Here is a 27500-nt window from a genome sequence, read left to right as displayed (position 1 = left end):
CGGACTCATAAACCCATCTGGGGCTCAACTAATAACCAATTTTATTGTAGTATTTTATGATCATGAAAACGCTTTTCGTTTAACTCTCAACTCCGTGTCGCTGGAGCCAGAGTTTTCTAACGGCTGCGACGGGAAAGATCCTAGGGAGAAATTCCAGAGAGAGAAGGAAAACACGAGTGATGTCAGACGTCCTGTTAACCCCGTCCTGCCCAGGACACTTCACACACTCCGGATTAACATCACGTTACGTTCTTACAATACTCGTATATAACGCCATGATAGGACTGTCGTCTACAGTCTGCAGTCAACTGTTCAAACACATGTCCAGCCAAAGACCCAACAGCCTTTGTTATGTGGACGTGTGCGTGTGTGTGTGTGTGTGTGTGTGTGTGTGTGTGTGTGTGTGTGTGTGTGTGTGTGTGTGGAGGGAACAGAGACTTCAGTGTTTGGAGAGGACTTTTGTCTCCCTTTGTCGCTCTTTCTCGCCCTCCCCCTCTCCCCCTCTCCCTCTCTCTCCCCTCCCTCTCAAATGTTTTCATTTGAATTGCAACTTCATCCATAACCCCTCACACCCACTGACACACACAGACACACACACACAGGTCAGTTTAAGTACTGTACTGTACTCTGCCTCTCACACCAGCAGCAATGATGGGGGCGTGAGCGTCGCCATGCCAACAAGGTCCATCATATGAAACGCTGGTGTGTGCGTGTGTGTGTGTGCGTGTGCGTGTGTGTGTGTGTGTGTGCAGGGCCTCTAACGGCCTTCGGGGCCCCCACCCAGAATAGAACCGATGATGATAACAAACCATGGGGCCATGTGACTCTACAGAGGTGATGACCTCATAACAAGGCCGGACAACCAGAATGTTCCAAGAGTCAAAGTCTTACTTTTGGATTTAAATCGATAATAGTGCAGATAGCAGATCAACCCTCTTGAACCCTAAATACGTCTCTTTCCCTGATTGGTTTATCATTTGAGTCACTGATTTATCACGTGACACTGGTCACAGGGTGCTGCAGTTTGAGGAAACATGATGTGACTTGTTCTCAGACTCATATATACTCGAATAAACTAGAAACAAATCGCAAACCTCAGAATAGAGCAGGGTTCCTGCGGAAGTAACCGAGACAACGTCATGCTTTATCTTCTCTCTGCAGCCTTTAGCTGAGAAACTCTCAATACAACTGGATAACGTCATTCCTTCACTGTTATTAAATATACACACAAAATGTTATCCAATGTATGAAAAATATATTTTTTACATAGGCCCTACCTCTATAATATAGCTTATATTTAGATAATGAAGTACAGATGGTCCTATAAATCCTGGATTCTAAAGGAAAAGTATTGATGCATTTATGAGATGCATCTCAAAAATAAAAGCCACTGAACAAATATTAATACCGATTCAATAAAAAAATAAAAACATGCAATGAGGATTTGCGTTAACCGGGGGGTGTTTGTGATGGTCTTTCTCGACACCATCCCAGCATACGGCAGGTGATGATGTTGGAGGAAAACGAGGAGCGCGGGGCAAACCATTCCTCCGCATCCCCATCCCCCCGCTGTCATCACCGGTACCCCAAACCATTCCTCAGCACCCAATCTCCATCTCACCGTTACCCCAAAATAGCAGAACTAATATACTTTATATATACCACAGCGTCCACCAGCAACATGGATGGGACGAATTGTATCGACTCAAATACCACACCACGCACCAAAGTCTTATGAGTGCGATGGGCTGGTCCACTTTGCACGCAAGACAATGCTCCGATGCTGAAGTAACTGTAAAGTGAAAATTAAACCCTTTTAATTATTTTTAACTGGACAAACAAAACCGCTATTCGATATCCATCCAATAATAAATCCACGCCCCAAACAATGCATTGTATTCCACGCCTTAAAAAAGCAATCTACGCTTTATCGACTGATCCTTATAAAACGAAGCAGAAGCAGAGGAAGCTGTGAGCGCCTCACCGTCACCGCGTCGCCCTCTCCGAGTCTCCAGAGACCAAAGCTTCGACTTTCAGTCAACTCGCTGTACTTTAATGTTCTTTCCGCTGATGTACTTTGTGTTATGACAGACAAGGGAGGGAGGACGGAGGACGCGATGTGCCCTGCAGCCCCGCCCACAGAGGAAATACCAGACCCGGGGTGGGCGGGGCCCAGAGACCCTGCTCCACTAACAGACCCGGGGTGGGAGGGGCCCGGAGACCCGGGGTGGGCGGGGCCAAGAGACCCAAATACCTTCTACACTCCGTCACGTGGTGCAGGGGCCACAGCTGAGAGCTGACGTCATACACTCGATTAGTTTCGTTTTATTGTTGACGAAGTCAATGACCGCGATAGATTGATACGTCGAATCGAGGTATTATCGAAATTATATCACAATCAATAACTATATTGTTGATTCGATGCCAGCGAAACTTTTAAACACCACTGACAAATCTTCAGTGGCAGGTTACTAGACAAAAAACGACTTAATTAGTACTTAACAAACACAACATACGCGCTTATACTACACTCCAGTAAACACGTGTATGTTATGTTTATTAAGAGCTCGTTTGAAGAAATTTGTGGTGAACAACATGGCGAAAGAGATTTAAACTGCGGTTTGAAACTGGAATACTAGAAGCCATCATTACCGGCCAATAGATAGATAGAATATAACTTTAGGCCCCGATTCCAGCCTTGGGTCTCCGTCTTATCAGGGAGTGTAGACTGGACTTTAAAGGTTAAACTCACCATCCCTACTTAACCGGAGGAAAGCCTGACACCTGCCGGCCACATATTTAAATCCATGCACCACCCACCACATGTTTTAACTGAATACACATTAACGATTCATATACAACCTTTTATTTGGTATCAAATATTATAAAAAATACACCAAATATCAAAAGAATAAGATAAATATACATATAGGCTTCTGCTCACACACAGACATCCTTCACGTCTGAAGATAAGAACAACACATTTACAGGATAGGAACGGTTCACAAGTTCACAAACGGCCACATCAGACAACATTGTGTTTGTGATCATAGTGTTCCCATAGTCCGTTACACACCTTTATGTTTGTACACTTCTGTACAAACAAACAGAAAACCAACAACTGTGAGAAACAAAGATCTGATTCTGGCACGGTTGGCTGTTTTCAGCTGTAAGGTGGAGGAGATCAGCTATAGGGCTGTAGGGTGGAGGAGGAGGTGGAGGTCAGCCGTAGGGCTGCAGGCTGTAGGGTGGAGGAGGAGGTGGAGGTCAGCCGTAGGGCTGCAGGCTGTAGGGTGGAGGGGGAGGAGAAGGAGGAGGTGGAGGTCAGCCGTAGGGCTGCAGGCTGCAGGGTGGAGGAGGAGGAGGAGGTGGAGGTCAGCCGTAGGGCTGCAGGCTGCAAGGTGGAGGAGGAGGAGGAGGTGGAGGTCAGCCGTAGGGCTGCAGGCTGCAGGCTGTAGGGTGGAGGAGGAGGAGGAGGTGGAGGAGGAGGTCAGCTGTAGGGCTGCAGGGTGGAGGAGGAGGTGGAGGTCAGCCGTAGGGCTGCAGGCTGCAGGGTGGAGGAGGAGGTGGAGGTCAGCTGTAGGGCTGCAGGCTGCAGGGTGGAGGAGGAGGAGGAGGAGGTGGAGGTCAGCTGTAGGGCTGCAGGCTGCAGGGTGGAGGAGGAGGTCAGCCGTAGGGCTGCAGGCTGGCCTCGGGCAGGGCGGTGGCGTGCATGTCGCGGGTCATGTTGTTCTTCTCCCTCAGCTTGGCCTGCAGCAGTGTGTGCTCCACCACGCCGATGCGGACGTCCATCTGCACCACCTCCTGACGGAGCTTGGTCAGACTCTGCTTGATCTTCACCACCGGAGCTGGACAACACAGCAGGGAGGAAGGGTTCAGCCAGAGGCGGGAGGAGGGGAGGCCCCGGGCCCCGGGTCATGGAGGTTCTGTTGCCCACGGCAACCGGGGTCAACACAGTGACTAGTTGCTGGACTAGTTAGCAGAACAGTTAAGGTGGATTTATACTACTCTGTAAAGTGCTGTACGTAGACACGGAGAGCCCTCTCCGTCGACGGAGACCCCGTAACTCTACGTGCGCATCCAATATTTTTTAACTATCCGTCGGGGCAACGGAGATGGACGGAGACGGCAAGGGCTGTGATTGGTCCTCTAACAAAATCATTTGCGGAATCACTTTTCCCGGTTTGACTTTGCACCTTATTTAGCTTGTACATTGTTTACTTTGCACATTAAGGACTAATACAACACCAAATAAGATTTGAAAAGCTTTGGAAGTTTATTTTCAACACTATTTACATGGTTAGTGTATAAGATCGATCGGCAACGAATTGCATTGCGTATCTGACATCCCGACTGAGAACTGCGAATGCTGGAGGGGTCTCCGTAGTTACGGAGTTGGATTACGGAGTAGTATTCTTTCCCCTTTAGTCTAGTTAGGCCGAGCCCCCAACGGCCATTTTGTGTGTTGACCCCGGGGCCTTCAGGAAGGATCTGTGTATCTGTGGGGGTGGAGGTTAAGCTCTGACCAAAACACGCCGAGACACTGACCTCCGTCAGACATGCTGCTGCCCTTCTCCTCCATCTCCTGCTTCACCTCCTCCAGCTCCTCGCTCACCTACACACACACACACACACACACACACACACACACACACACACACACACACACACACACACACACACACACACACAATTCATCAACAGTAATAAAAAAAACATATGTGTCCTGCAGCTGGTGGTTTACAGCGGGTGGTTTACAGCGGGTGGTTTACAGCGGGTGGTTTACAGCGGGTGGTTTACAGCGGGTAGTTTACAGCGGGTAGTTTACAGTGGGTGGTTTACAGCGGGTGGTTTACAGCGGGTAGTTTACAGCGGGTGGTTTACAGCGGGTGGTTTACAGCGGGTAGTTTACAGCAGGTGGTTTACAGAGGGTGGTTTACAGAGGGTGGTTTACAGCAGGTGGTTTACAGCGGGTGGTTTACAGCGGGTAGTTTACAGCGGGTGGTTTACAGAGGATGGTTTACAGCGGGTGGTTTACAGCGGGTGGTGTCCTGCGTGTCTCACCTCTGCCAGCTGTCTGCTCTTCTCTGTGACTCCTCCACTGGCCTGCTGGTACAGCTCCCTGGCCTGGGGACAGAACCACAACGTGCACTCTTCACACGTGCACTCTTCACACGTGCACCTATTTACATCTGGTACAGTTTAGCCTGGTCTCACAGGAGCTGGCTAACAAGGCTGGTGACCGCCTGAGTAACTGGTTACCTAGCTAACTGGTCACCAGACTACCTTACTAGCTGGTTACCTGGCTAGCTGCCCACCTGGCTACCTGGCTAGCAGCGCACCTGGCTAGCAGTGCACCTGGCTAGCAGCCCTCCTGGCTAGCTGCCCACCTGGCTAGCTGGTTACCTAGCTAGCTGGTTACCTGGTTACCTAGCTAGCTGGTTACCTGGCTGAGCTGGGCCTGTGCGGCGCGGTAGTCCCCGATCAGGTGCTCCAGCTGGGTGTTGATGTACTTCTCTCTGCTGTTCACCTTCTCCAGGGTCTTCCCCAGGTCCTCCTGCAGCTTGTTCAGGTAGCCCTGCACACACACACACACACACACACACACACACACACACACACACACACACACACACACACACACACACACACACACACACACACACACACACACACACACACACACACACACACACACACACACACACACACACGGGGTTGAGTGACAGTGAGGAGACGATGAAAGGAGACGATGAAAGGAATCCTTGCTTTTCAGTTCCACATGTGATTCGCTGACGGTCCATCGGGTGGCGCCAGAGACGCTAGTAAAAATAAAGAGCAGGATTCTGAGCCCCGTAATGTGAGAGTGTCTGTGTTGTGTGCAGTGTGGTTGTAAAGGAGGACTGAAGTTTCCTTGTGTGTGCGACGGTCACAACTGAACCTGAAATCTCGTGGACCTGCCGTCTTTTAGATATTTTTTAAGCCGTCCAAAGAGGAAACACGACAACACACCCTCCTTCCGACGACACTAGCGTGTCGGGCACGACGTGAACACAACACCTCCTCTCCAGACGGAGCGCTGAACCGTGTGCGATCCTTCCACTGGCCACCAGGGGAGCCGTACTCCACAAACACACAGGGGGGCGGGTCAGGAAGACGCCTGTGGACCTCTAACCCTGACCCATGGGGAGGGGGGTCCGCCGAGGTCGTGGGGTCACGACCCGCCTCGGTCTCCGTAGTCATATCCTAACCCTAACCCGAAGAGCACGAGACGTCCCCTGGGGGGCCCTGACCCTAGCCCATGGGGAGGGTTAAGGGGGCCCTGACCCTAGCCCGTGGGGAGGGTTGAGGGGGCCCTGACCCTAGCCCGTGGGGAGGGTTGAGGGGGCCCTGACCCTAGCCCGTGGGGAGGGTTAAGGGGGCCCTGACCCTAGCCCGTGGGGAGGGTTGAGGGGGCCCTGACCCTAGCCCGTGGGGAGGGTTGAGGGGGCCCTGACCCTAGCCCGTGGGGAGGGTTAAGGGGGCCCTGACCCTAGCCCGTGGGGAGGGTTGAGGGGGCCCTGACCCTAGCCCGTGGGGAGGGTTGAGGGGGCCCTGACCCTAGCCCGTGGGGAGGGTTAAGGGGGCCCTGACCCTAGCCCGTGGGGAGGGTTAAGGGGGCCCTGACCCTAGCCCGTGGGGAGGGTTGAGGGGGCCCTGACCCTAGCCCGTGGGGAGGGTTAAGGGGGCCCTGACCCTAGCCCATGGGGAGGGTTAAGGGGGCCCTGACCCTAGCCCGTGGGGAGGGTTGAGGGGGCCCTGACCCTAGCCCGTGGGGAGGGTTGAGGGGGCCCTGACCCTAGCCCATGGGGAGGGTTGAGGGGGCCCTGACCCTAGCCCGTGGGGAGGGTTGAGGGGGCCCTGACCCTAGCCCGTGGGGAGGGTTAAGGGGGCCCTGACCCTAGCCCGTGGGGAGGGTTAAGGGGGCCCTGACCCTAGCCCGTGGGGAGGGTTAAGGGGGCCCTGACCCTAGCCCGTGGGGAGGGTTAAGGGGGCCCTGACCCTAGCCCATGGGGAGGGTTAAGGGGGCCCTGACCCTAGCCCGTGGGGAGGGTTAAGGGGGCCCTGACCCTAGCCCGTGGGGAGGGTTAAGGGGGCCCTGACCCTAGCCCGTGGGGAGGGTTAAGGGGGCCCTGACCCTAGCCCATGGGGAGGGTTGAGGGGGCCCTGACCCTAGCCCATGGGGAGGGTTAAGGGGGCCCTGACCCTAGCCCATGGGGAGGGGGTCTCCCGGGGTCAGGAGGTCACGACCCACCTTGGTCTCCTTCAGCGAGGCCGTGATGCCGTCCCGGTGCTGATGCATCTGGTCCAGGTGGATCCTCCAGTCCTACACGCACACACACACACACACACACACGTATGTATATCGGATGGATGTATGATGTATATAGGTTTATGAGGACCCTGAGGGGGGGGGGGGGTATGTGACAGATGGGGGGGGTACCTTGTTGTCGGGGCGGATGGTGACCTTGAGCTGGGGCAGCACCCGCTCCACCTCCAGGGCCCACTCGGCCGCGTCCACACTGGCCTCCAGGACGGCCTCGGGCTTGGAGGACGGGTCCAGCTCCTGGACCGCCAGCCCCACACACACATTATTACACCCACATACACACATTATTATAGACACACACACACACAGACAGGAGGGGGAGGGAGGGGAATCTTGTCTGAGGGAGGCAGGTCTTGTGGGGAACTCACGCTGTGATTGGTCCGTGACTTAAGAGCGTCCAGGTCCATCACATGCTCCTCCTCCTCGTCAGGCTCCTCCTGAGAGAGACAACAGACGGGTCAGCTCCCAACAGCTAGGGTCAGAGGCCAGGGTTAGGTTTAGAGGCAGGGTAAGGATTAGAGTTAAGGCTAGGATTAGAGGTAGAGGTAGGGTTGGAGGCAGGGTGAGGATTTGAGGCAGGGCTAGGATTAGAGGCAGGGTTAGAGGCAGGGATGTATAAGAGGCAGGGTTAGGGTTAAAGGTAGGGTTAGAGGCAGGTTTAGAGTTAGGGCTAGGGGTAGAGGTAGAGGTAGAGTTAGAGGCAGGGATGGATAGGAAGGGTTAGGATTTGAGGCAGGGTTGGAGTTAGTGGTAGAGGTAGGGTTAGAGATAAGGGTTGTTTCAGAGGTTAGGTTTAGAGGCAGGGTTCAGAGGTTAGAGGTCAGGTTTAGAGGCAGGGTTAGGATTAGAGGCAGGGTTCAGAGGTTAGGTTTAGAGGCAGGGTTAGGTTTAGAGGTAGGGTTCAGAGGTCAGGTTTAGAGGCAGGGTTAAGAGGTCAGGTTTAGAGGTAGGGTTCAGAGGTTAGGATTAGAGGTAGGGTTAGGTTTAGAGGCAGGGTTCAGAGGTCAGGTTTAGAGGCAGGGTTAAGAGGTCAGGTTTAGAGGCAGGGTTCAGAGGTCAGGTTTAGAGGTAGGGTTAGGTTTAGAGGCAGGGTTCAGAGGTCAGGTTTAGAGGTAGGGTTCAGAGGTTAGGTTTAGAGGTAGGGATAGGTTTAGAGGTAGGGTTCAAACGTTAGGTTTAGAGGCAGGGTTCAGAGGTTAGGTTTAGAGGCAGGGTTCAGAGGTTAGGGTTAGAGGCAGGGTTCAGAGGTTAGGTTTAGAGGTAGGATTAGGATTAGAGGTAGGGTTAGGATTAGAGGTAGGGTTAGGATTAGGATTAGAGGTAGGGTTCAGAGGTAAGGTTTAGAGGTAGGGATAGGATTAGAGGTAGGGTTCAGAGGTAAGGTTTAGAGGTAGGGTTAGGATTAGAGGCAGGGTTCAGAGGTTAGGTTTAGAGGTAGGGTTAGGATTAGGATTAGAGGTAGGGTTCAGAGGTTAGGTTTAGAGGCAGGGTTAGGTTTAGAGGTAGGGTTCAGAGGTTAGAGGTCAGGTTTAGAGGCAGGGTTAGGGCGTGAGGACGTACTATCATCTCCTCCTCTACTTTGCTGAGGGTGAGCTCTGCGTCGTCCTCAATGATGGCCTCCTCCTCAGCTGCCTCTGTGGGGTAGCTCGGTCTGGACAGAGGGAACAGCGCAGTTCATCCACTATGGTCTGCAGGGTATTGGTGGTGTTGTACTAGAAGTCTGTGTACTAGGAGTTGGTGTAGTAAAGGTGTGTGCATAATTGAGTGGGGTTATGTAAGTCAAGTCAAGTCAAGTCACTTATTTTAATAGCACATTTAATTACAACAGGAGTTGATTCAAAGCGCAAAATAGAGACGATAAAAGTAAAATACAGTAAACAAAAATGTGTGTCTAATGTTGTGTATGGTAGTATACATGTTCTGTGGTGTTTATTGGTGTGTCAGGGTGTATTTTGTATAGTAGTACTCATTGACTCCGAGTATGTATGTATTAATGGTTCATGTTTTGTGTGGTGTTTATGTAAGGGATAATGTATAGAACGCCGGTCATTATCGGGAAATAAGCCCAGACAGGGCGAACAGGACACCGATGCAAAGCGGAGGTGTCTATACATTATCCTGCTTATTACACGGTTACTTGCCAAAACGAAAAAATAACTTTTTACAATTTATTTGTTACCAGCATTCGTAGTGTTGATGAGCAGAGAAATAGTCAGCCAAAGACGTTGACGTTGCTTAGCAACCGAGTACACTGGGGTTGATAAGTTACCGGACTACTTGCGGAGTGATCCGAAAGATCCGAAAGATCCGAAAGTGAAAAAAATCCACTGTCATTAGATGCTTAGCAACCACCGGAACCACTGCAAGTCGGGAAGGCCCATGCAAGTGAACGGAGCGTTCCACAGCATTGGGAAGAGAATAACTGTATATAATAGTGTGTGCATTGTTGTCTCAGGGTGTATTTTGTATGGTAGTATCCATCGACTCCGTGCCAGACCTTTTGAAGCTGAAGCCCCTCTTCTTCAGGGCCTGCTCGGCCAGGCGGTCCAACACGAAGCACACCTGTTCCCCACAGCCGGCCTTCAGCTTGTTGGGGGGGAAGTCAACCTTCACCCCCTGGAAACACACACACACACACACACACACACACACACACACACACACACACACACACACACACACACACACACACACACACACACACACACACACACACACACACACACCATTAATAACGTGATCGACCCCAGACTGGACTTACAGTCTCCATAACTACTACCCGTGTCTCCATAACCTATAACTACGTTTCGAATACACAGTGGAAATATACTGCTTGAACAGAACAGAAAACAAAACGGCGGCGGCGGGGGCGGTGCTTACGAAGGCACGCAGCTCTGCGAGGATGTTGGACACGGTGGCGTAGGGCTCGTCGTCGTCCTGGGGCGCGGGGAACGGGCGCCCCGCCACATTGATCAGCCACGACGCGATCGCCGTGAACAGGAAGAACTGCTCCCCCGGGTTGGAGGCCACGTAGGGGCTGGACACGAAGTAGTGCCTAGAGAAACAAAAGACGTCAGGGCGGAGGGCACACTGTTTGTTCAAGATGAAAGGATGTCTGATCCGTGATGGTAGAGCAGGAATAGAAGTACGATGTATTCTATTATATTGTTATTATGTGTGGTTAATTTTGTACTGTCCCTTTGGACACTACGATATTAATAATAATGATGATGCTAGTTTATTATTAGTTCCTAGGACACTACAGTATTAATAATGATTAATGATGATAGTTTGATGATGATGATTAGTTCCTAGGACATTAAAATATTAACAATGATGCTAATTTAATGATTATAGTGTATTAATAGTTCCTAGGACACTACACATTAATTAGGATGATAAATGATTATAGTGTATTGTTAGTTCCTATGGCACTACAATATTAATAATGCACTAAATGATGATAGTATATTATTAGTTCCTTGGAGACTCAAATATTTATAATGATGATAAATTATAATGTGATAGTATTAGTTCCTAGATCACTAAAATATTTACAATGGTGTGAGATGATAAAAGTTTATTATTAGTTCCTAGGACACTCAAAATGAATAACGACGCTAAATGATGTAAGCACATTAGGACACTACAGTATCAACAATGATGATAGATGATAATAGCTGAATAAACACGTGTGGTTTGTTGTGGATGAGGGGGTACGTGGGGGGCGTCACCTAACTTAATTCATCACTACGGATCTCACAGACATGGACCTCCACTGTGGTTTCTCTGCACACCGTGAGGTTTGTTGAGCGTCTGGTTCCACGTGTGCACCCTCACCACGACACATCCCTATATCGTGATCTCTGGCTCTGATTCAACACTGTCGATCCAGATCAACCAACACACCAAGCTACCTCTTACACCCAGCTTCAAACCAGCAGCTAAGTCGCCTCAACGTGTAAACAACACCTCCTCAAGAGACCCGAGTCTTCTGCTGTCGCCGGGTCGTACCTCGACATGGCCTTCATGTTGTGCGCGGCCAGCACCTCCTCCTCGTAGTCCAGGATCTTCAGCTTCTCCAGCAGCTCCTCCATCACCACGAACATGTGGTGGACCCCCCCCGGTCCCCGCTCCTCGTCCTCCCCTCGCCTGGGCTCCTCCGACATGGCGACGACACCCCTGACAGGCCGATATCTACCGCAGGAGAACCGAGAACCGCGTCTCGCTTTTGCTCACTTAGCGGTCGCGTCCGCCGAGTTGGTTGTTATGGTAACCATCCGTTGTCAAGCAACTGAAGCTAGCTTGGCGGTGGTGAGTGGTCTGCTGTGCTACGCAGTCTGCATGTCGTTTTAACAGCTGCAATATCAATACAGCGACATATATATAATATTTAAACAACACTATGCACGCCTTTTGAACGAAGCTAAATGTTTGCTATGTCATTTCTCCCGACCATCGGTCTTCTTTTCTATTTATTTGTGTGTTGGTCTGAACAATGTGTCTGCCACCTAGCGGATGGGAGAAGAGCTTCTGCGACAATAATTGTCTTTCAACTGAGTACTAGAGTTATGTTATCTAGCGATATTATTAATCCAAGACAAACGATAAGTTAGTGAGTAATTAATTCAAGGTCTATTCCTGCCATTTTATATTTGATGAGTAGTAACGAGTAAAAAAGTAACAAGGTAAAACAATCAATGCGTGTGTGTGTGTGTGTGTGTGTGTGTGTGTGTTTACGTGACTGTGTGTGTGTGTGTGTGTGTGTGTTTACGTGACTGTGTATGTGTGTGTGTGTGTGTGTGTGTGTGTGTGTGTGTGTGTGTGTGTGTGTGTGTGTGTGTGTGTGTGTGTGAGAATGTGGTCAATGTGTTTGTGTGCATGGCTTGTGTGTGTGTGTGTGTGTGTGTGTGTGTGTGTGTGTGTGTGTATATTTGTGTGCCTGGTTTGAATGTGTGCGTACATAGTTTCATCTATGTGTTGTACGTGCATTTGAGGTTGTGAATAATTCATCCTCCCGCTCCCTCCTGTGTTGTGACAGGCAGAGCTGATGAGAGGGGAGGAGGAGGAGGAAGGGGAGGAGGAGGAGGAGGGGGAGGAGGAGGAGGAGGGGGAGGAGGGGGTGCTTGTTTAATCTACATGCTGCTCCCTGACTGCCTCTGCACACACCGGTTATCTCAGGGGACGGTGGTGAGTGGCAGCGCATGCTGCATCAAACCCTGACGTCAGCCCGTCTGGTAAGGGCTACAGCGCCGCCGCACACACTCTGCCTGTTCTCTGCACTGTTCAACCCAACACACAGGCTGGCTCACACGGGTTAGTTCAACCACACACGGGTTAGTTCAACCACACACGGGTTAGTTCAACCACACACGGGTTAGTCCAACCACACACGGGTTAGTTCAACCACACACGGGTTAGTTCAACCACACACGGGTTAGTCCAACCACACACGGGTTAGTCCAACCACACACGGGTTAGTTCAACCACACACGGGTTAGTTCAACCACACACGGGTTAGTTCAACCACACACGGAAACACTGAGACACAGGGGCTAGTTGAGATGAACACTGAAACACACGGGCTAGTTGAGATCAACACTGAGACACAGGGGTAGTTGAGATCAACACTGAGACACAGGGACTAGTTGAGATGAACACTGAGACACAGGGGTAGTTGAGATCAACACTGAGACACAGGGGTAGTTGAGATCAACACTGAGACACAGGGGTAGTTGAGATCAACACTGAGACACAGGGGTAGTTGACAACACTGAGACACAGGGGTAGTTGAGATCACACTGAAACACACAGGCTAGTTGAGATGAACACTGAGACACAGGGGCTAGTTGAGATGAACACTGAGACACAGGGGTAGTTGAGATCACACTGAAACACACGGGCTAGTTGAGATCAACACTGAGACACAGGGGTAGTTGAGATCAACACTGAGACACAGGGGTAGTTGAGATCAACACTGGACACGGGTAGTTGAGATCAACACTGAATCACACGGGTAGGCTGGCTAGACAGGGATTAGTTAACCTGAACACAAAACACTAGTGTTGTTAGGCTAGTTGAGATGAATAGGAGGACAGGTCCTGCCATCTATTGGGCTTCTGTTGTCCCTGTACCGTTTGTCAGTAGGACTGTGTTCCTATGTTAGCTTTGTGGTACTATGTTATTACTGTGGTAGCCTACTTGAATATATCAAAGTGGCATCATTTGACCAAACTAAATGCTGTCACTTCTATGTAGAGCTATGGGCTCCTTTGGTAGCCTAATAGAGGTCCGCAACGAATTAGGAAACCTATAGCAATCAATGAATCATGTTTAATAAACACAAACGCTACCATGTGTGAGTCAACTGGCGCGGTGATGAAACAAGACTGCCGACAGTTAGTCTTGTTTCATTATGCTTTAATGTAACGCAGCCATGTCGTCTCCTGCCGGGCCATATGGCGGCGTCCTACGGAGCACATTAAAGAGGCTTATTGTAAATCTCTTCCTGACCGGATTGGCAGATCAATTCTGTCCTGAACCCCCCAACCCCCTCGGGAGGGAAGATGGAGAGCGCTGAGTCAGCCACGCCGTGCCCAGTCCGGAACGTTCTCCAATACCTCCTCCGGGGTCTGGTGTTGGGTTAGTCGTGGAGGGACACCGCCTAGACCGGCTATATTGGAGTTATATCTAACGAATGGCCGTAAATACTACGTAAATAAGCACCACATGTTTGAGGAAATATAAAAGAGTCTATGAGGAAATACTAACCTTCTGTAGAGTCAAGGTTCAGACATTTCTTGGTTGGGTCCAAAGGGAAAGACTGTTAGCGGAGGTTTCAAAATACCTTTATTTATACAAAAACCTCAACGTAACAGTAATCAATGGCATACAATATTCCACCTCATCACGTCAACTCATTACTCATCAGGCGGGCCTCGCCGATGGAGGTAATCATTCACAACTTAAAGTCAACTGGAACTCAAAAACACAAGAAAAGCTTTCAAAAAGATTTTTTCACAAAAAGCATAAATTCTATCTCTCTAATTTCAAAAGTCTATTTTACTATTCAAGTCTGAAGCAATTCCTGGATGTTACTGTAGTAGTTATGAAGACGTTAAAAAAGGCATATTCTAAAAACTGTTATTTTTCATGTATAAACATTCATATAAATCTTTTAAATAATTTAAACTGTTTAAAATATCTTCCATATGAACTTGTCATCTGATATTTAAAGCCTCTCGTATGAAAGTATATTATAACAAATATGATGACAGCCATTCTATCATCTTATTGTCAAAGCTAAAATAAACCACGCATTGTAAGCAGCGAAAAACAAATAATGAAATTCAACAAAATCAGAGCATTGACTTATGCTTTAAACACAAACTTGCACAATCCCATTCCCTTTGCTCTAAGAAGCCATTTTATTCAGCCTGCACAGTGATATCTCTTTCTAATAATCTACGATAGAAGTACATATAGGCCTTATTCCATTAATTAAAGCTAGCTCATTAGTTAAAGCTAGTTGAAAACTTAAATACAGTTTTCAATTCCTTTAAAAAAAGGATTATATCCACATAGATTGTGTTGCTAAAGCCAAGTGCAATTCCTATGCTCGCCACCGGTGTCACTAAGTAAGCGCTGGTCTCGCTAAACAAGGAATGCTAAAAACCTAAATACTCGATGTCTGCAGAGCTACGATTTAAACGCTTCCTTTAACATCACTCCTTTCTAGTGGTCATAAACTATCACAGAATCCTGTCTGCCGTTTAACTAATATTTACTGAATATTAACAGTTAACGATGAACAGTTAACGTTTTTTTAAACAGACTGCTCAAACCAGCTGAGCTCTGTGGTGATGACCAATCAAAATGATAGCTATACTGGTTTCGGCCATGATATGTACAACATTATACATTCACCTCAGAGATGGATTTCACAAACAAACTTCCCATGTACATTTGATGTCCTACCACAGTCTGCGTCTCTTTCTGTGCTTGGTCTAACCGCTCTTTCCTTAATCATTTCCCTGTCAGCCATCTTGTGATGGCCAAAACATAAACCATAACTCAGTGGTTCTTAGAACTATGTTACTAAGCCACAACTCTATCTCTCCACATCAATCTCATATTTCAAGAGGAAGGACGTCCCAGACTCATCAGGAGGGAAGCCATCTTGTTCACTGCTCTCTTTTCGCTGTCGGTAAGTTTCTCCTAAACATTACACACGGGCTCTAGTCAATCTCATATTCATCACTGAAACCGACTCAACAATCTTTAATGGCTCCAAATGTGTGTCAATAAATGTGTTGCAGGTCCATTTTTATAACCGCCCCAAAACACCGTGATTTGAAGTATGGAGAGCCGTTTCAAAATAAAAGCTCAGTACGAGCCACCTCTAAACCAAACTTGTAAAACGTTATTAACGCACTAACGGTCCATTATAAGCGACCACCATTCCCCGCTGGTACATCAGAAGCCTCTCGCTGTGTGGCGGCGGCGGCGGCGGCGGTAGCGGCGGTGGCGGCGGTGGCGGCCATGTTTCCCTCCGGCTTCCTACATGCGGTTGTACTCCTCCTCCTTCCCGTCCTCCTCTCTGATCCGCACGGCGCCCACCTCGTCCACCACACGCTCCCTCTTGGTTTCCACGGCAACCTCGGCGTCAGCAGCGACCACGGCGGCGGCGGCGGCGGGCACGTCGGCCGCGCCCTCCGCCCCCTCCTCTCCCTCCGCCACCGTGCGCTCCTTCTTCAGCTTGATGCGGAACGTCTCCTTGGTGGGCGCCTTCTTGGCGATGTTCTCCTTCAGGCGCTCGCCCGACTGCTTCAGGCGCTCGCCCGCGTTGTGCATCCTCTCGCGGCGCTCGGGCGGCACCACCTTCTCGCCCAGGTTGTGGAACTTGGTGCCCAGGTTCTCCTTGGTCTTGGCCATCTTCTCCTTGGAGAAGGCGGCCTTCAGGCCCGCCGTGCCCTTCATCATGTGCTGCTTCAGGCGCGCGCCACGGGTGGACTCCGCCTCCTCCGCCGCGTCGTACTCCTCGTCCGAGGAGAGGTCGGCCGGCACCTCGTAGGCGTCGGGTTCCACCTCCAGGCCGTCCAGGCCGGGGGCCTTGGGGCCCTTGGTGACGGCCACGGACGGGATCTCCGTATCGCCCTGTGGGAGAGAGGCGCTCTGTTAGAGAAGGAACCCTTTGAGAGAGGGGAACTCTTTGAGAGAGGGGTTCTGTTAGAGGAGAACCCTTTGAGAGAGGGGAACCCTTTGAGAGAGGGGAACCCTTTGAGAGAGGGGTTCTGTTAGAGAGAGGTTCTGTTAGAGAAGGAAACCTTTGAGAGAGGGGTTCTGTTAGAGAGAGGTTCTGTTAGAGAGGGGTTCAGTTAGAGAGGGGTTCTGTTAGAGGGGAACCCTTTGAGAGAGGGGTTCTGTTAGAGAGGGGTTCTGTTAGAGAGAGGTTCTGTTAGGGGGGAACCCTTTGAGAGAGGGGTTCTGTTAGAGGAGAACCCTTTGAGAGAGGGGTTCTGTTAGAGAGGGGTTCTGTTAGAGGGGAACCCTTTGAGAGAGGGGTTCTGTTAGAGAGGGGTTCTGTTAGAGGGGTTCTGTTAGAGGGGTTCTGTTAGAGAGGGGTTCTGTTAGAGGGGAACCCTTTGAGGGAGGGGTTCTGTTAGGGGGGGGAAGCTGTGTTAATGCTGTGACCCACCCACCCCAAGCACCTTTTACCCTATTGTTTTGTGTGATGAAACGAGCAGCACATTCTCGTTAGCACGTAAAAAAAAAGCACGATAATCAACATGTATTTGTATGCATATTGTTCATTGGTTAAGTACTTTATCCCCCCTGTTCAGTCTTTAAATATCTGAACAATCAAATTAAATGAATTAATGAATTTTGAACTTTATTATAGCAACGTTTTTGATTGTGGCCATTCCACAATCCAATTTGGAAAAAAGTTAGTTAAAACCACATTGTTCCATCATTTCCCCAGCTTAAGTCTGTCTCTACTGGAAGGATTACTTAGTTTATATCACTGTTTAATCATCTAAACTTCCTCTAAAAATATTTTTTCGTGTTTCAATTACCAAGTGCGACCGATAACAACCGCATCCATTATCACTGATGAGATCCTGATTAAATCTGTTGTTCATCCCACTCCAATGTCCCGCTTGACTTAGGAAATAAATCACTTAGTTTAAGCAAAACACACTCTTTAAAGAGTTACCAAACACTGGCCTATATCCACAGGGGACGCTCCAACCTATAGCAACAGTTCAGAGGCAGAAGCTCCAGTTTCACAAAGAAGAAAATCCTCTCCGGTTTTCAATTCAACCATTTCTATTCTCAGTCCAAGAGCTCATGGTCCCAACCAGCTGGAGCCAACCTCACATGGCTGTAGCGAAAACGTGGGCCGGCATTATCTGAAGCTGATCATATGAATAACCCCCTTGATTAGACTAGTTGACCAGCTGCAAGTCATTTGTATATATATGTGCATATATTTATATATATGTACATATTTATATTTAACGGCATAAACGGTTGTCGTTGTTCTTCGGTGATGATAGATTGACCACCACACTCCACAGTCTAGTTCTTGGGAACCGGTTTACACCGGTTTGATCTGACCGGTGTACTGGTACCAGAACCTAATCTGGCAGATCTACCAATTACATTTTATCGTAACTAATCTTAAGGAGTCTCCATCAGTATTCAGAGGAGTGGATGCCATTTGATCTTTAAAGATTTGATTGGTGGATGTCGAAGTAGGTCAGGCCTCAGCCTTGATGCTATTGGCTGGAATATTATGCACACTCTCTGACCTTTTTTAGCTTAATGGTTTTGCATACTTTGTTGAAGAGGATCGTAAGAACTAAAAAGGTTAACGAGGCAATTTTTTATTTCATGGTGTTTTGAAGTGCCTTGTTCAACGGCAGAAGTTAGTAGTGGTGAGAGCACACATTAAGTGATGGGGCACTGCTTTAAAGTAGAATTCCCCCAATGGCGATTGATCCACGCTCTGCAAATAGCCGTGGGTTTGATCGACAGCTTGGGGCTCTTACTTTGAAATGGTTCTGCCAGTCATAAAAACTGCAGTCTTTGATTGTGGCTTGGTGAGGGAAGGAATCGCACTGCGCTATTAAGTTTGAGTTGTGAGTTGTGGGGACAATCTGAAGACCATCTCTAGCACAGAGAGAGAGAGAGAGAGAGAGAGAGAGAGAGAGAGAGAGAGGAGAATGGGAGAGCGAGACACACAGAGGGAGAGAGAGACAAAGAGAGAGAGAGAGAGAGAGAGAGAGAGAGAGAATGGGAGAGCGAGACACACAGAGGGAGAGAGAGACAAAGAGAGAGACAGAGAGAGAGAGAGAGAGAGATAGAAATAGAGAGACAGAGAGAGAGACAGAAATAGAGAGAGACACAGAGACACAGAGAGAGAGAGAGAGAGAGAGAGAGAGAGAGAGAGAGAGACTTAATTAAATCAAGAGGGAAATATTTTTAGTGTTATCTTACAGATATCTTCCATAACTTTCAGTACAATTGGTTTTAATCTACAATCTAGAAATATAACCGATATATGAACGCTGTGATTCTCGACGACATCAAAGCAGGCCGATCCGTTATCAGAACAGGATCTCTTCCCAGTTGTCTGCTTGGTTATGACTCCTGTCACCCTCCTGGTCTCTGTTGCCCTGTGGGTGAACCTGAACTCATCCTTATTAAGAGCCATCGCATCTATTAATCACAACACGGAACGATCTAATAATTACACCGGCAGGAAAGTGGGTCACGACTCTAATTAATACGCTTAACTCACGGCTGTAAAAGATTGATAAGCGCTAAAGTAGCAGGTTGACGCCGCCGCGGTTTACGCACGTCGAGACGCCGAGCGCTATGGTCTTTGTCATTTATTTCTTTTTTTTATCAATAGTTTTTTGGGGGCCGAGGGTGAGGCATGGATCAAATTGTAGCGCAGTAATGAGGTTAAAGGTCAAAACCGCAGCTGGAGGAAAAACCAATAGGCCCATGTTGGACGTAACGGCTGGAAATGAAGTGTTTGTTGTTCAGAAAGGTTGGCTAACAGCCTCAGGCTAACACTGTTAGCCTCTCATTACCTTTACTTAATTAAGGGGTTTAATTTCCCCTACATTCCCGGATTCTGCATTTATTAACACCTATCGACTAAAGGAATAGGTGTCTTACTAATTGACTGCATTTGGCGTCTGAACTCCGTGGGCCAACACGATAAGCGTGAATTGAGCTTCTCTAAATGATGGGTGCCTCTCTGCTGTGAGCAAGGCACTATCCCTTTCAGGGCTGTCGGTTCAAATCCTTTGAGCTGTAGCTGTGTTGGCACAGCACTTAGGTCACCAGGCCTAGAGTTAGGGGTTAAGATAAGATAATCCTTTATTAGTCCCACAGCGGGGAAATTTACAGCAGCAAAGATCAAAGACGATAGTGCAAATAAAGAAATAAAGACGACAGTAGTGCAAAATACAATATGTGTGTGTCAGTGAGAGCAGCGCTGATTGCGGAGTCTGACTGCTGCAGGAAGGAATGTCCTCCGGAACCTCTCTGTCACGCACCGCGGCTGTCTCAGCCCATCACTGAAGGTGCGTGTTCTCCAACATGGATGATAGCTTCGCTATCATCCCCCTGTCACCGACCACCTCCGCTGGGTGGAGCGAGCACCCCAGGACAGAGCTGGCTCTCTTAATGAGTTTGTTCAGTCGCTTCCTGTCAGCAGCCGTGATGCCAGCAGGGTTCTACTCCCTGTGGGTTGAGCAAGGCACTAATACTGCCACGTGGGACATCAGAGCCAACATCATTAGAGTTATGTTAGGGGTTTTATTCCCTGTATTGTTGGGTCGAGCAAGGCACTGAACACCACCGTGGTTGGTTCAACTCCATATAGTACCACAGCCCATATCACCATAGCAACAAACAGAGAACAATAGAGCGAAAGAAACCCTCATGTCATGCGATTGATGTATCGCACACAAAAGCTATAAAGGCCGTCCTCCACTGTCCTCCATTTGACAAACCGCCCTTCTCAAAGTGACCCCCAACGGGAGAGTAAACAACACTTAATATCCATCCAGTTATCCTGCAGACCCTTGGGTTTTACCATCCTAGCATCAACCGCTCTCCGGTGCCGCTGCACCCCGCTGGGCGCCGCCGCACCGACAGACCCCTCTCTCTCTCTGGCTGGCTAACACCGAGCTATCCCCGGGAGGAACGCTATATTTGGTGATGCCACGGGGCCCAGAATAACCTGGAGCAGGGGCCCCAGGAGGTAACACGACCCCGGCGGCATCTCCTCTGCAGCTCACTCACCATCACTTAAAATGTTTTTACATTTTTATTAAAAATCGAAATTGAAATCGAACCTGCGGATGCTACACAGAGTGTAACCTGCATGGTTGGCACACTAGCTGGTGGAGCCCCCTGTGCCTCCCTTTGATTGGTTACGTTAAATCGTGGACTTCTGCAGCAGGTCAGGTGTGTTAGGGAGCGGTCCTAGCAGCAGGTCAGGTGTGTGAGGGGGCGGTCCTAGCAGCAGGTCAGGTGTGTGAGGGGGCGGTCCTAGCAGCAGGTCAGGTGTGTTAGGGGGCGGTCCTAGCAGCAGGTCAGGTGTGTTAGGGGGCGGTCCTAGCAGCAGGTCAGGTGTGGTAGGGGGCGGTCCTAGCAGGTCAGGTGTGGTAGGGGGCGGTCCTAGCAGCAGATCAGGTGTGTTAGGGGGCGGTCCTAGCAGGTCAGGTGTGGTAGGGGGCGGTCCTAGCAGCAGGTCAGGTGTGTGAGGGGGCGGTCCTAGCAGCAGGTCAGGTGTGGTAGGGGGCGGTCCTAGCAGCAGGTCAGGTGTGTGAGGGGGCGGTCCTAGCAGCAGGTCAGGTGTGTTAGGGGGCGGTCCTAGCAGCAGGTCAGGTGTGTTAGGGGGCGGTCCTAGCAGCAGGTCAGGTGTGTTAGGGGGCGGTCCTAGCAGCAGGTCAGGTGTGTTAGGGGGCGGTCCTAGCAGCAGGTCAGGTGTGTTAGGGGGCGGTCCTAGCAGGTCAGGTGTGGTAGGGGGCGGTCCTAGCAGCAGGTCAGGTGTGGTAGGGGGCGGTCCTAGCAGGTCAGGTGTGTTAGGGGGCGGTCCTAGCAGCAGGTCAGGTGTGTTAGGGGGCGGTCCTAGCAGCAGGTCATCGCTGATTGACAGCTGGTACTAAGTTCTGCTGCAGCATAACAGCGGTGAGAAGGACCCTGACGTCTTCTGACAGCCGTTAGCTTGTTAACTTGTATCCCAGTTGGCAGCGTGAGAGGATGCCAGGCATCCCAGAATAGTCATGGAGCCATCGCAGCTGCCTGCATGGGGGGGAGGGGGGGGAGGGGATAAAGCCTCCTAGCTCCTCCCCTTGCTCCTCACCTCCTCTTTTATTCATATTTATTCATCTTATCTTGTCTCTGAACTGCTCTTCTTATAATTTGTACAGGATTTGCTATCCTCTCATGCTTTCCAAACTGTTATCTCTCGCTCTCTCTCTCTCTCACCTCCTCTTTTCTCCTCCTCTCTCTTCTTGTAACTCATCTCCTACCCTCCCCCTCTCTCCTCTCTCTCCTCTCATAAATCCTCTCTCCTCTCCTCCCCTCCCCCTCTCTCCTCTGTCTCCTCTCATAAATCCTTTCTCCTTCTCTCCTCTCCTCCTCCCCGCTCCTACTGTCCTATCCTCTATCCTCCCTTTCTCATGTCCTCCTCTCCCTCGTCTCTCCTTTCATCCTCTCCCCTTTCATCCTCTCCCATATCCTGTCCCTCTCCTTTCGTCTCGCCTGCTCTCCCCAGCGTCTCTCCCCCCCTCCTGCTCAGTATGGAGGACCGCCCCTCTCTAAATAGTCCGTCCAGGAGCAGAGAGCTCTGGATGAGTATTCCTAGCACACACATTAATTCTCTCCCGTCTAATGTCTGCGTACTACCTCTTAAGCTGCTCCTGGGGAACAAGTTATAGTTGGAGGGCGTTATGAGAAGTTACAATGGCCTCCTAAAATAAGACTTCTCGATTGGTCGTCGAAACTGTCACTCCACTGAACTTGTGATGGATCTGATTTATAGCATACCTACCACACAGTGTCCATACTGACACCGACAACGTTGCGGGGTCGATGTCTGAGTGGCGTTTGATCGAGCACACAATGCAGCAAACATTCAATGCTTCTCGGGGGAACGCCTTTAAATGATTCATTAGGAATGATTTGGTTTTTAACGGGTCTCACAGTAACGGATCGTTGTGTGTGTACAGGAACGCACAGGCGCTCTTTGTGGCTTTAAGCGGCGCATTGTGTTTGTAAAGCCCTTTGTTCTGCACTGTGAGATCACACCAGGGGGTGAACCGTCGCAAACCTCCGTCTCGGTCGGGGCTCCGCGGTCTAAAGGCCGACGGGACATTACCCCCCGCGGCTGCAGGAGGGACCTAAACGGTGGAGAATGCCTCTTGAGTAAAAGGTTCTGGTGTATTGCATTGTTCTGGCCCCGGGGCGCGGCGTTCGGAGCGAAGGCCGCCTCTCTCCAAAGGCCATTTCAGCAAATTGCCGCCATTATGGACGAGTGGGCCCTTCAGCGATGGCCTCTAAAAGGTTCTCCTGCTCCCCGACCGTGGCCGCTCCATAAGGGAACCGATCACAGCCTCACCAGGTTAAATCCTACCTCTGTCCGTCCCTCTGTCTCTGCTGGACGCGGGCAGAGCCCGTGTCTACCCCTTCAGTAAGCCCGCCCTCAATTCATTTCACAAACACACAAGGCAAGCAGAAGATACAGGCCAGCACCCTGCAAGGTGCATTAAGCATTGGCTCAGGGGGTCTAGCAGAAACGATTTACAACTGTGTGTGTGTGTGTGAGTGTGAGTGTGTGTGTGTGTGTGTGTAGCGGGGCTGGTGGCCTGAAGTGAGTTTCCCCCCCCCCCAAAAGCGCCCGGCGGGGCCCCTCACCTGGTAGATGACCACGCGGAACTTGTTGCGCGTCAGCAGCTCGTCCTGCGCCCCCTCCACCTTCTTGACGCGCAGGTTCTGCTTCTCCACCCGCGCGCGCACCTCCTTGACGTTGGCGCTGACCTTGCGGGTCTTCTGCAGCAGCTTCTCCACCGTGCCGCTGGTGGCCGAGTGGTCCCTGGACAGCTTCAGCACGTCCCCCTGGATGCCCCTGATGTTGCCCTCCAGGTCCGCCTGCCGCTCCTCCATGCGCTGCTGGCCCGACTGCACGTTGTCGATGATGCCCGCCACGCGCTCCAGCAGCGACAGGATGGTGAGCGCGCTGATGGGGTTGCCGTCGGCGTCCTCCACCCCCACGATCTCCAGCTTCTCCTGGCCGCCCGGCATGCCGTACTTGTGCGGGTCCATCTCTGCTTCGGCGGAGGTCTGCTGCTTGGCCTTCTTCTTCTTCTTCTTCTTCTTCTGCGTTCCCCGAAGGCTGCGGACGGCTGGACGGGTGGAGGGCGGTCTGAGGAGTGGTGGCTCGGGGTTCCGGGGGGGGGGGCCGGCAGAACACCAGAAGTTTGGGGGTGGGGGTGTGGGTGGGGTGGGGGACGACGACGGGGGACTTCCCGAGGGGGGGCAGAAGGGTGAGCGGGAGAGAGGCGACGCAACCCGACCGTGACGACCCGAGCGCAGGTCTGGGGGAAAGAGGGGACAGGAGTGACTCCGCCTCCTGCTTTAAGAATAGGCTTCAGACCCGGGCGGTGGGGGGGAGGCGGGGGAACTTCCCTCAGCACTGGTGTGGATAAGGGAGGTGGGGGTGAGGTGGTGGTAGGTTTGGTGGTGGTGGTGGTGGTGGTGGTGATTGAGGGGCAAGGATGTCCACACGCACCCTACTATTAATACCCCTCTTTGTAAGGGGACACTGGGACATGTTGGGAAGAGGCAGCAGAGCTCCGACGGAAAGCCCCCCCCCCCCCCACCACACCCCACGCCCCAACGGTTGCCCGGCACCGACCCTGTCGGACTGGAATCGTTCGATTGCGATGTCATGGCTTCAGCCGGCGGGTCAATTATGAGCGTGCGTCCCCGCCCCACCCAGCTGCCGCCCTCCTGTACATCAGCAGAGGCTTTAGGGCCGCGTTTACCTCAGAGCTGAGCGACGGGAGAGGGGGGGCAGCAGTTGTCGGAGCGTGTTACATGCCGGTGGGATCTCTCTCTCGCCCCGGAGGGATTTAACACCGTGAATGTGCCCTTTAGCTGACCACGCCCCCAGGGTCCCTGAGTCCAACCCGTCCCCAGTTAGTGAGGTCCCAGCCTGTCTTTGTGGAGCCCTGGGAGGCTAGCAGGGCCAGGCTAGCAGGGCCAGGATATAAGGGCCAGGCTGGCAGAGCGGGGCTAGCAGGGCCTACCTAGCAGAGCCAGACTAGCAGGGCAAGGCTAGCAGCCCAGCATAGCAGGGCCAGGCTAACAGAGCCTATCTAGCAGGGCCAGCATAGCAGGGCCAGTGTAGCAGAGCTGGGCTAGCAGAGCGGGGCTAGCAGAGCGGGGCTAGCAGAGCGGGGCTAACAGAGCAGGGCTAGCAGAGCGGGGCTAGCAGAGCAGGGCTTGCAGAGCGGGGCTAACAGAGCGGGGCTAGCAGAGCGGGGCTAGCAGAGCGGGGCTAACAGAGCGGGGCTAGCAAAGCGGGGCTAGCAGAGCGGGGCTAGCAGAGTGGGGCTAACAGAGCGGGGCTAGCAGGGCGGGGCTAGCAGAGCGGGGCTAGCGTGATGGAACCCTGTGAATGTGAGCGTTGGGAAACAGCTGGCCGGCGTGGTCATGAATCAGGCCGTGTTTATTCACCACACTGACGTGTTTTCATTGACTCCCAGACGCCGGGTGTGGTGTCTGATCTCCAGGGTTTAGTCCCACCCCTTTCTGGGGTTGGGCTTGTACAAACATCTCTGACAGCGGTGGACATGGCAAACATTGTCGTGGTTTTGATGTTAGTGCACATCTCCGAAAAAAGACAGCAGAATTTAAGCTATTTAAATGATGAGGGCTCATTAACCTTTAGTTCAGGGTGAAACATACAATTCCTAATAGCCTATATGTTATATTTAAATATATAAAAGCCTATATATATAGGCTATTTATATATATATATATATAATATATATATATTTAGGGGAGTATATAATTAGTATATTTCAGGGCTTAATGATGGACAGGATATTGAAGACAAATAGGAAGTTGGGTTGGAACAGAGAGGGAATGACAGTAGTAGCACATACAGTATGTAGTATGTAGTAGTGTTGGACCACAGGTGGGATATGAACCTGGGTCACCCAGAGGCCTATCACCACAGGGTTGAGCCACAGTGTCGCCGTTTTAATCCCTGTCCGAACCCCAGGCCTTCCCTCTCCTCACGCCCGTCCTGTCGTTCCACAGCGGGCTCCTACACTGCCCACTTTCACCCAGATGACTTGGATTAGTCTTCACAGTATGAAATACATAGCTTGTCTTTCCTATGGCTTAAGCCCTCTCTCGCCCCCCCTTCCCCGAGGGAGTGAGAGAGAGAGATAGCGAGAGAGAGAGAGAGAGAGAGAGAGAGAGAGAGAGAGAGAGAGAGAGAGAGAGACCTCGCCTCGTCTTTCATCTAAAAGTATCAACTTTGCAGAAGACCCTTCGGGAATGAAACCAATGAAAGCATTACACTGTAAAACTTACTGTACTCACTGTACTTTCACAACCAGGCCACATATAACTATAAATAAATAACTATAAATAGATTTAAAGTAAATATACAAATACTTTTTCACCTACAGTACAGAAATTTAAAAAACGGATCCGCTTGTGTTTTGCATGCCGTCTGATCTCAAGTGTTTAAGTGTAACTGGTTTGGTATCGGCAATACGTTCAAAGTGACCGCATCTTAATATTTGAAAATGACCTAAAATGTGACTTGGGGAAAGCCTTTCTCGTCGCTTTCAGCACAGAACTCAACCACTAGCCGGTGGGTCGCACCTCAGGTCCGGTCCGGACCGGTTCTGGTCTCCAGCTTAATGTCTCTGACAAGGCCAGCAGCTGTCACTATAACTCCCCCCGACCCCCCACCCCCCACCCTGGGATTATAATTAGCTGGACTAGCCGAGCCCCCCACCCTGGGCTTATAATTAGCTGGACTAGCGTGAGTCCAGAGCCATACGTCGGTTTATGTGGACTTGAGTCGTGAAGCCCTGCTCCTCTTCTGGCGAGAACAGCACTTTGTGTTCCACCTCGCCCTGTCCCTTTAAGACATGAGGTGGGCGGGGCTATGTGGAAGGTGGGCAGGGCTTTCCGATATTCCCCATCATGCTTTGGGGTGCCTCTTTGGGGGCTTCCCTGTGAAACAGACTGATGTTGTTTGGGGTGCGGTTCAACACAAAACTTTATCGACACAGGGGTTGTGACACCAACAACACTTTGCTATTGTCATTATGTCATTATGCCATGAAGACGTATGAACCAATTAGGTTCGTTTATAAGAGTTTGGCTGACCTTTGATCCTGGACGACTTTTACAGTTTGAGCTTCCAAGGGCTACACATGAGGCAACATCATCTGACCAATCAGACGCACAGGGAAGACGCCAGCGGAAAGAAGAAAGACACACTTACAAGAGGCTCACTCTGATGTCACATCCTGGTGCGGCCACACGTCACAGACGCCTCCGTCACAATGGTCTCAGACGCACACACACACACAAACATACACACACACACACACACACAAACATACACACACACAGGTATGCTGTAGCACAAGACACTCACACACGCACACACACACACACACACACACAGCTCGATAGAAAAAGGGAAGACACTGCGAGGCCGTGAGGTACATTAAAAAACAGGTTGTTTTTTATTGATGTGTTGAACGAAACGGTGTCTAAGAGTTCTACATGCAGAGTAACAACACATTCTAGTCACATGTAACCACGGAAACCATGACGGACAACAAGTAGACGGTTGTTTGTGTGAGAGTGTATTGTGTGTGTATGTTTTTTGTGTGCGTGTGTGTGAATCTATGTGTGTGTGTGTGTGTGTGTGTTGCTCTATGTGTGTGTGTGTGTGTGTGTCTATGTGTGTGTGTGTGTGTGTGTTGCTCTATGTGTGTGTGTGTGTGTGTGTGTGTGTGTGCGTGTGCGTGTGTGTTGAACCGGCGAACCGGTGTCTGGTGAG

General features: G+C 50.6%; 3 protein-coding genes and 1 long non-coding RNA gene across 4 annotated transcripts in view; 1 reads left to right on the top strand and 3 right to left on the bottom strand.

The window, feature by feature from the left end:
• tmem71 (transmembrane protein 71) overlaps window positions 1-2116 on the bottom strand; it is a 12191-nt gene extending 10075 nt beyond the window's left edge. Inside the window, exon 1 of the mRNA XM_084480454.1 lies at window positions 1985-2116. The gene's annotated coding sequence lies outside the window, so the exon portion shown is untranslated. The remainder of the gene's footprint in view (window positions 1-1984) is intronic.
• A 1302-nt stretch (window positions 2117-3418) lies between these two features.
• LOC311360395 lies at window positions 3419-3772 on the top strand. The gene is made up of 3 exons (XR_014638419.1): window positions 3419-3451; window positions 3509-3527; window positions 3666-3772. It is a non-coding gene; the product is annotated as an uncharacterized lncRNA (long non-coding RNA).
• Window positions 3667-11736, bottom strand: ift57 (intraflagellar transport 57 homolog (Chlamydomonas); the record flags this gene model as incomplete). The annotated part of the gene is made up of 11 exons (XM_084480448.1): window positions 11384-11736; window positions 10250-10424; window positions 9867-9985; window positions 8930-9020; window positions 7738-7806; window positions 7484-7606; window positions 7295-7366; window positions 5447-5578; window positions 5065-5127; window positions 4549-4615; window positions 3667-3848 (listed from the first exon to the last, which is right to left on the bottom strand). Exons 1-11 carry the CDS (start codon window positions 11536-11538, stop codon window positions 3667-3669), a joined length of 1248 nt encoding a protein of 415 aa, XP_084336574.1. The 5' UTR covers window positions 11539-11736.
• Window positions 11737-14200: 2464 nt separating this feature from the next.
• Window positions 14201-23837, bottom strand: cavin4a (caveolae associated protein 4a). Its single transcript, XM_084480451.1, has 2 exons — window positions 23315-23837; window positions 14201-16525 (listed from the first exon to the last, which is right to left on the bottom strand). The coding sequence occupies exons 1-2, from the start codon at window positions 23720-23722 to the stop codon at window positions 15929-15931; spliced, it is 1005 nt and encodes a 334-aa protein (XP_084336577.1). The 5' UTR covers window positions 23723-23837; the 3' UTR covers window positions 14201-15928.
• Window positions 23838-27500: the final 3663 nt, after the last annotated feature.

The sequence above is a fragment of the Micromesistius poutassou genome, assembly GCF_964030765.1.
Source record: "Micromesistius poutassou genome assembly, chromosome: 16".
NCBI classification, from domain to species: Eukaryota; Metazoa; Chordata; class Actinopteri; order Gadiformes; family Gadidae; genus Micromesistius; species Micromesistius poutassou.
The sequence above is the reverse complement of the archived record's forward strand: the minus strand, read 5'-3'. Positions and strand labels throughout refer to the sequence as shown.

Excerpts from the sequence above, each read along its gene's own strand:
- cavin4a (XM_084480451.1), bottom strand. The coding sequence starts at position 23,722 with ATGGACCCGCACAAGTACGGCATGCCGGGCGGCCAGGAGAAGCTGGAG. Across the intron at positions 16,526-23,314 it reads TCCGCGTGGTCATCTACCAG|GGCGATACGGAGATCCCGTC; the intron begins GTGAGGGGCCCC and ends TCTCTCCCACAG.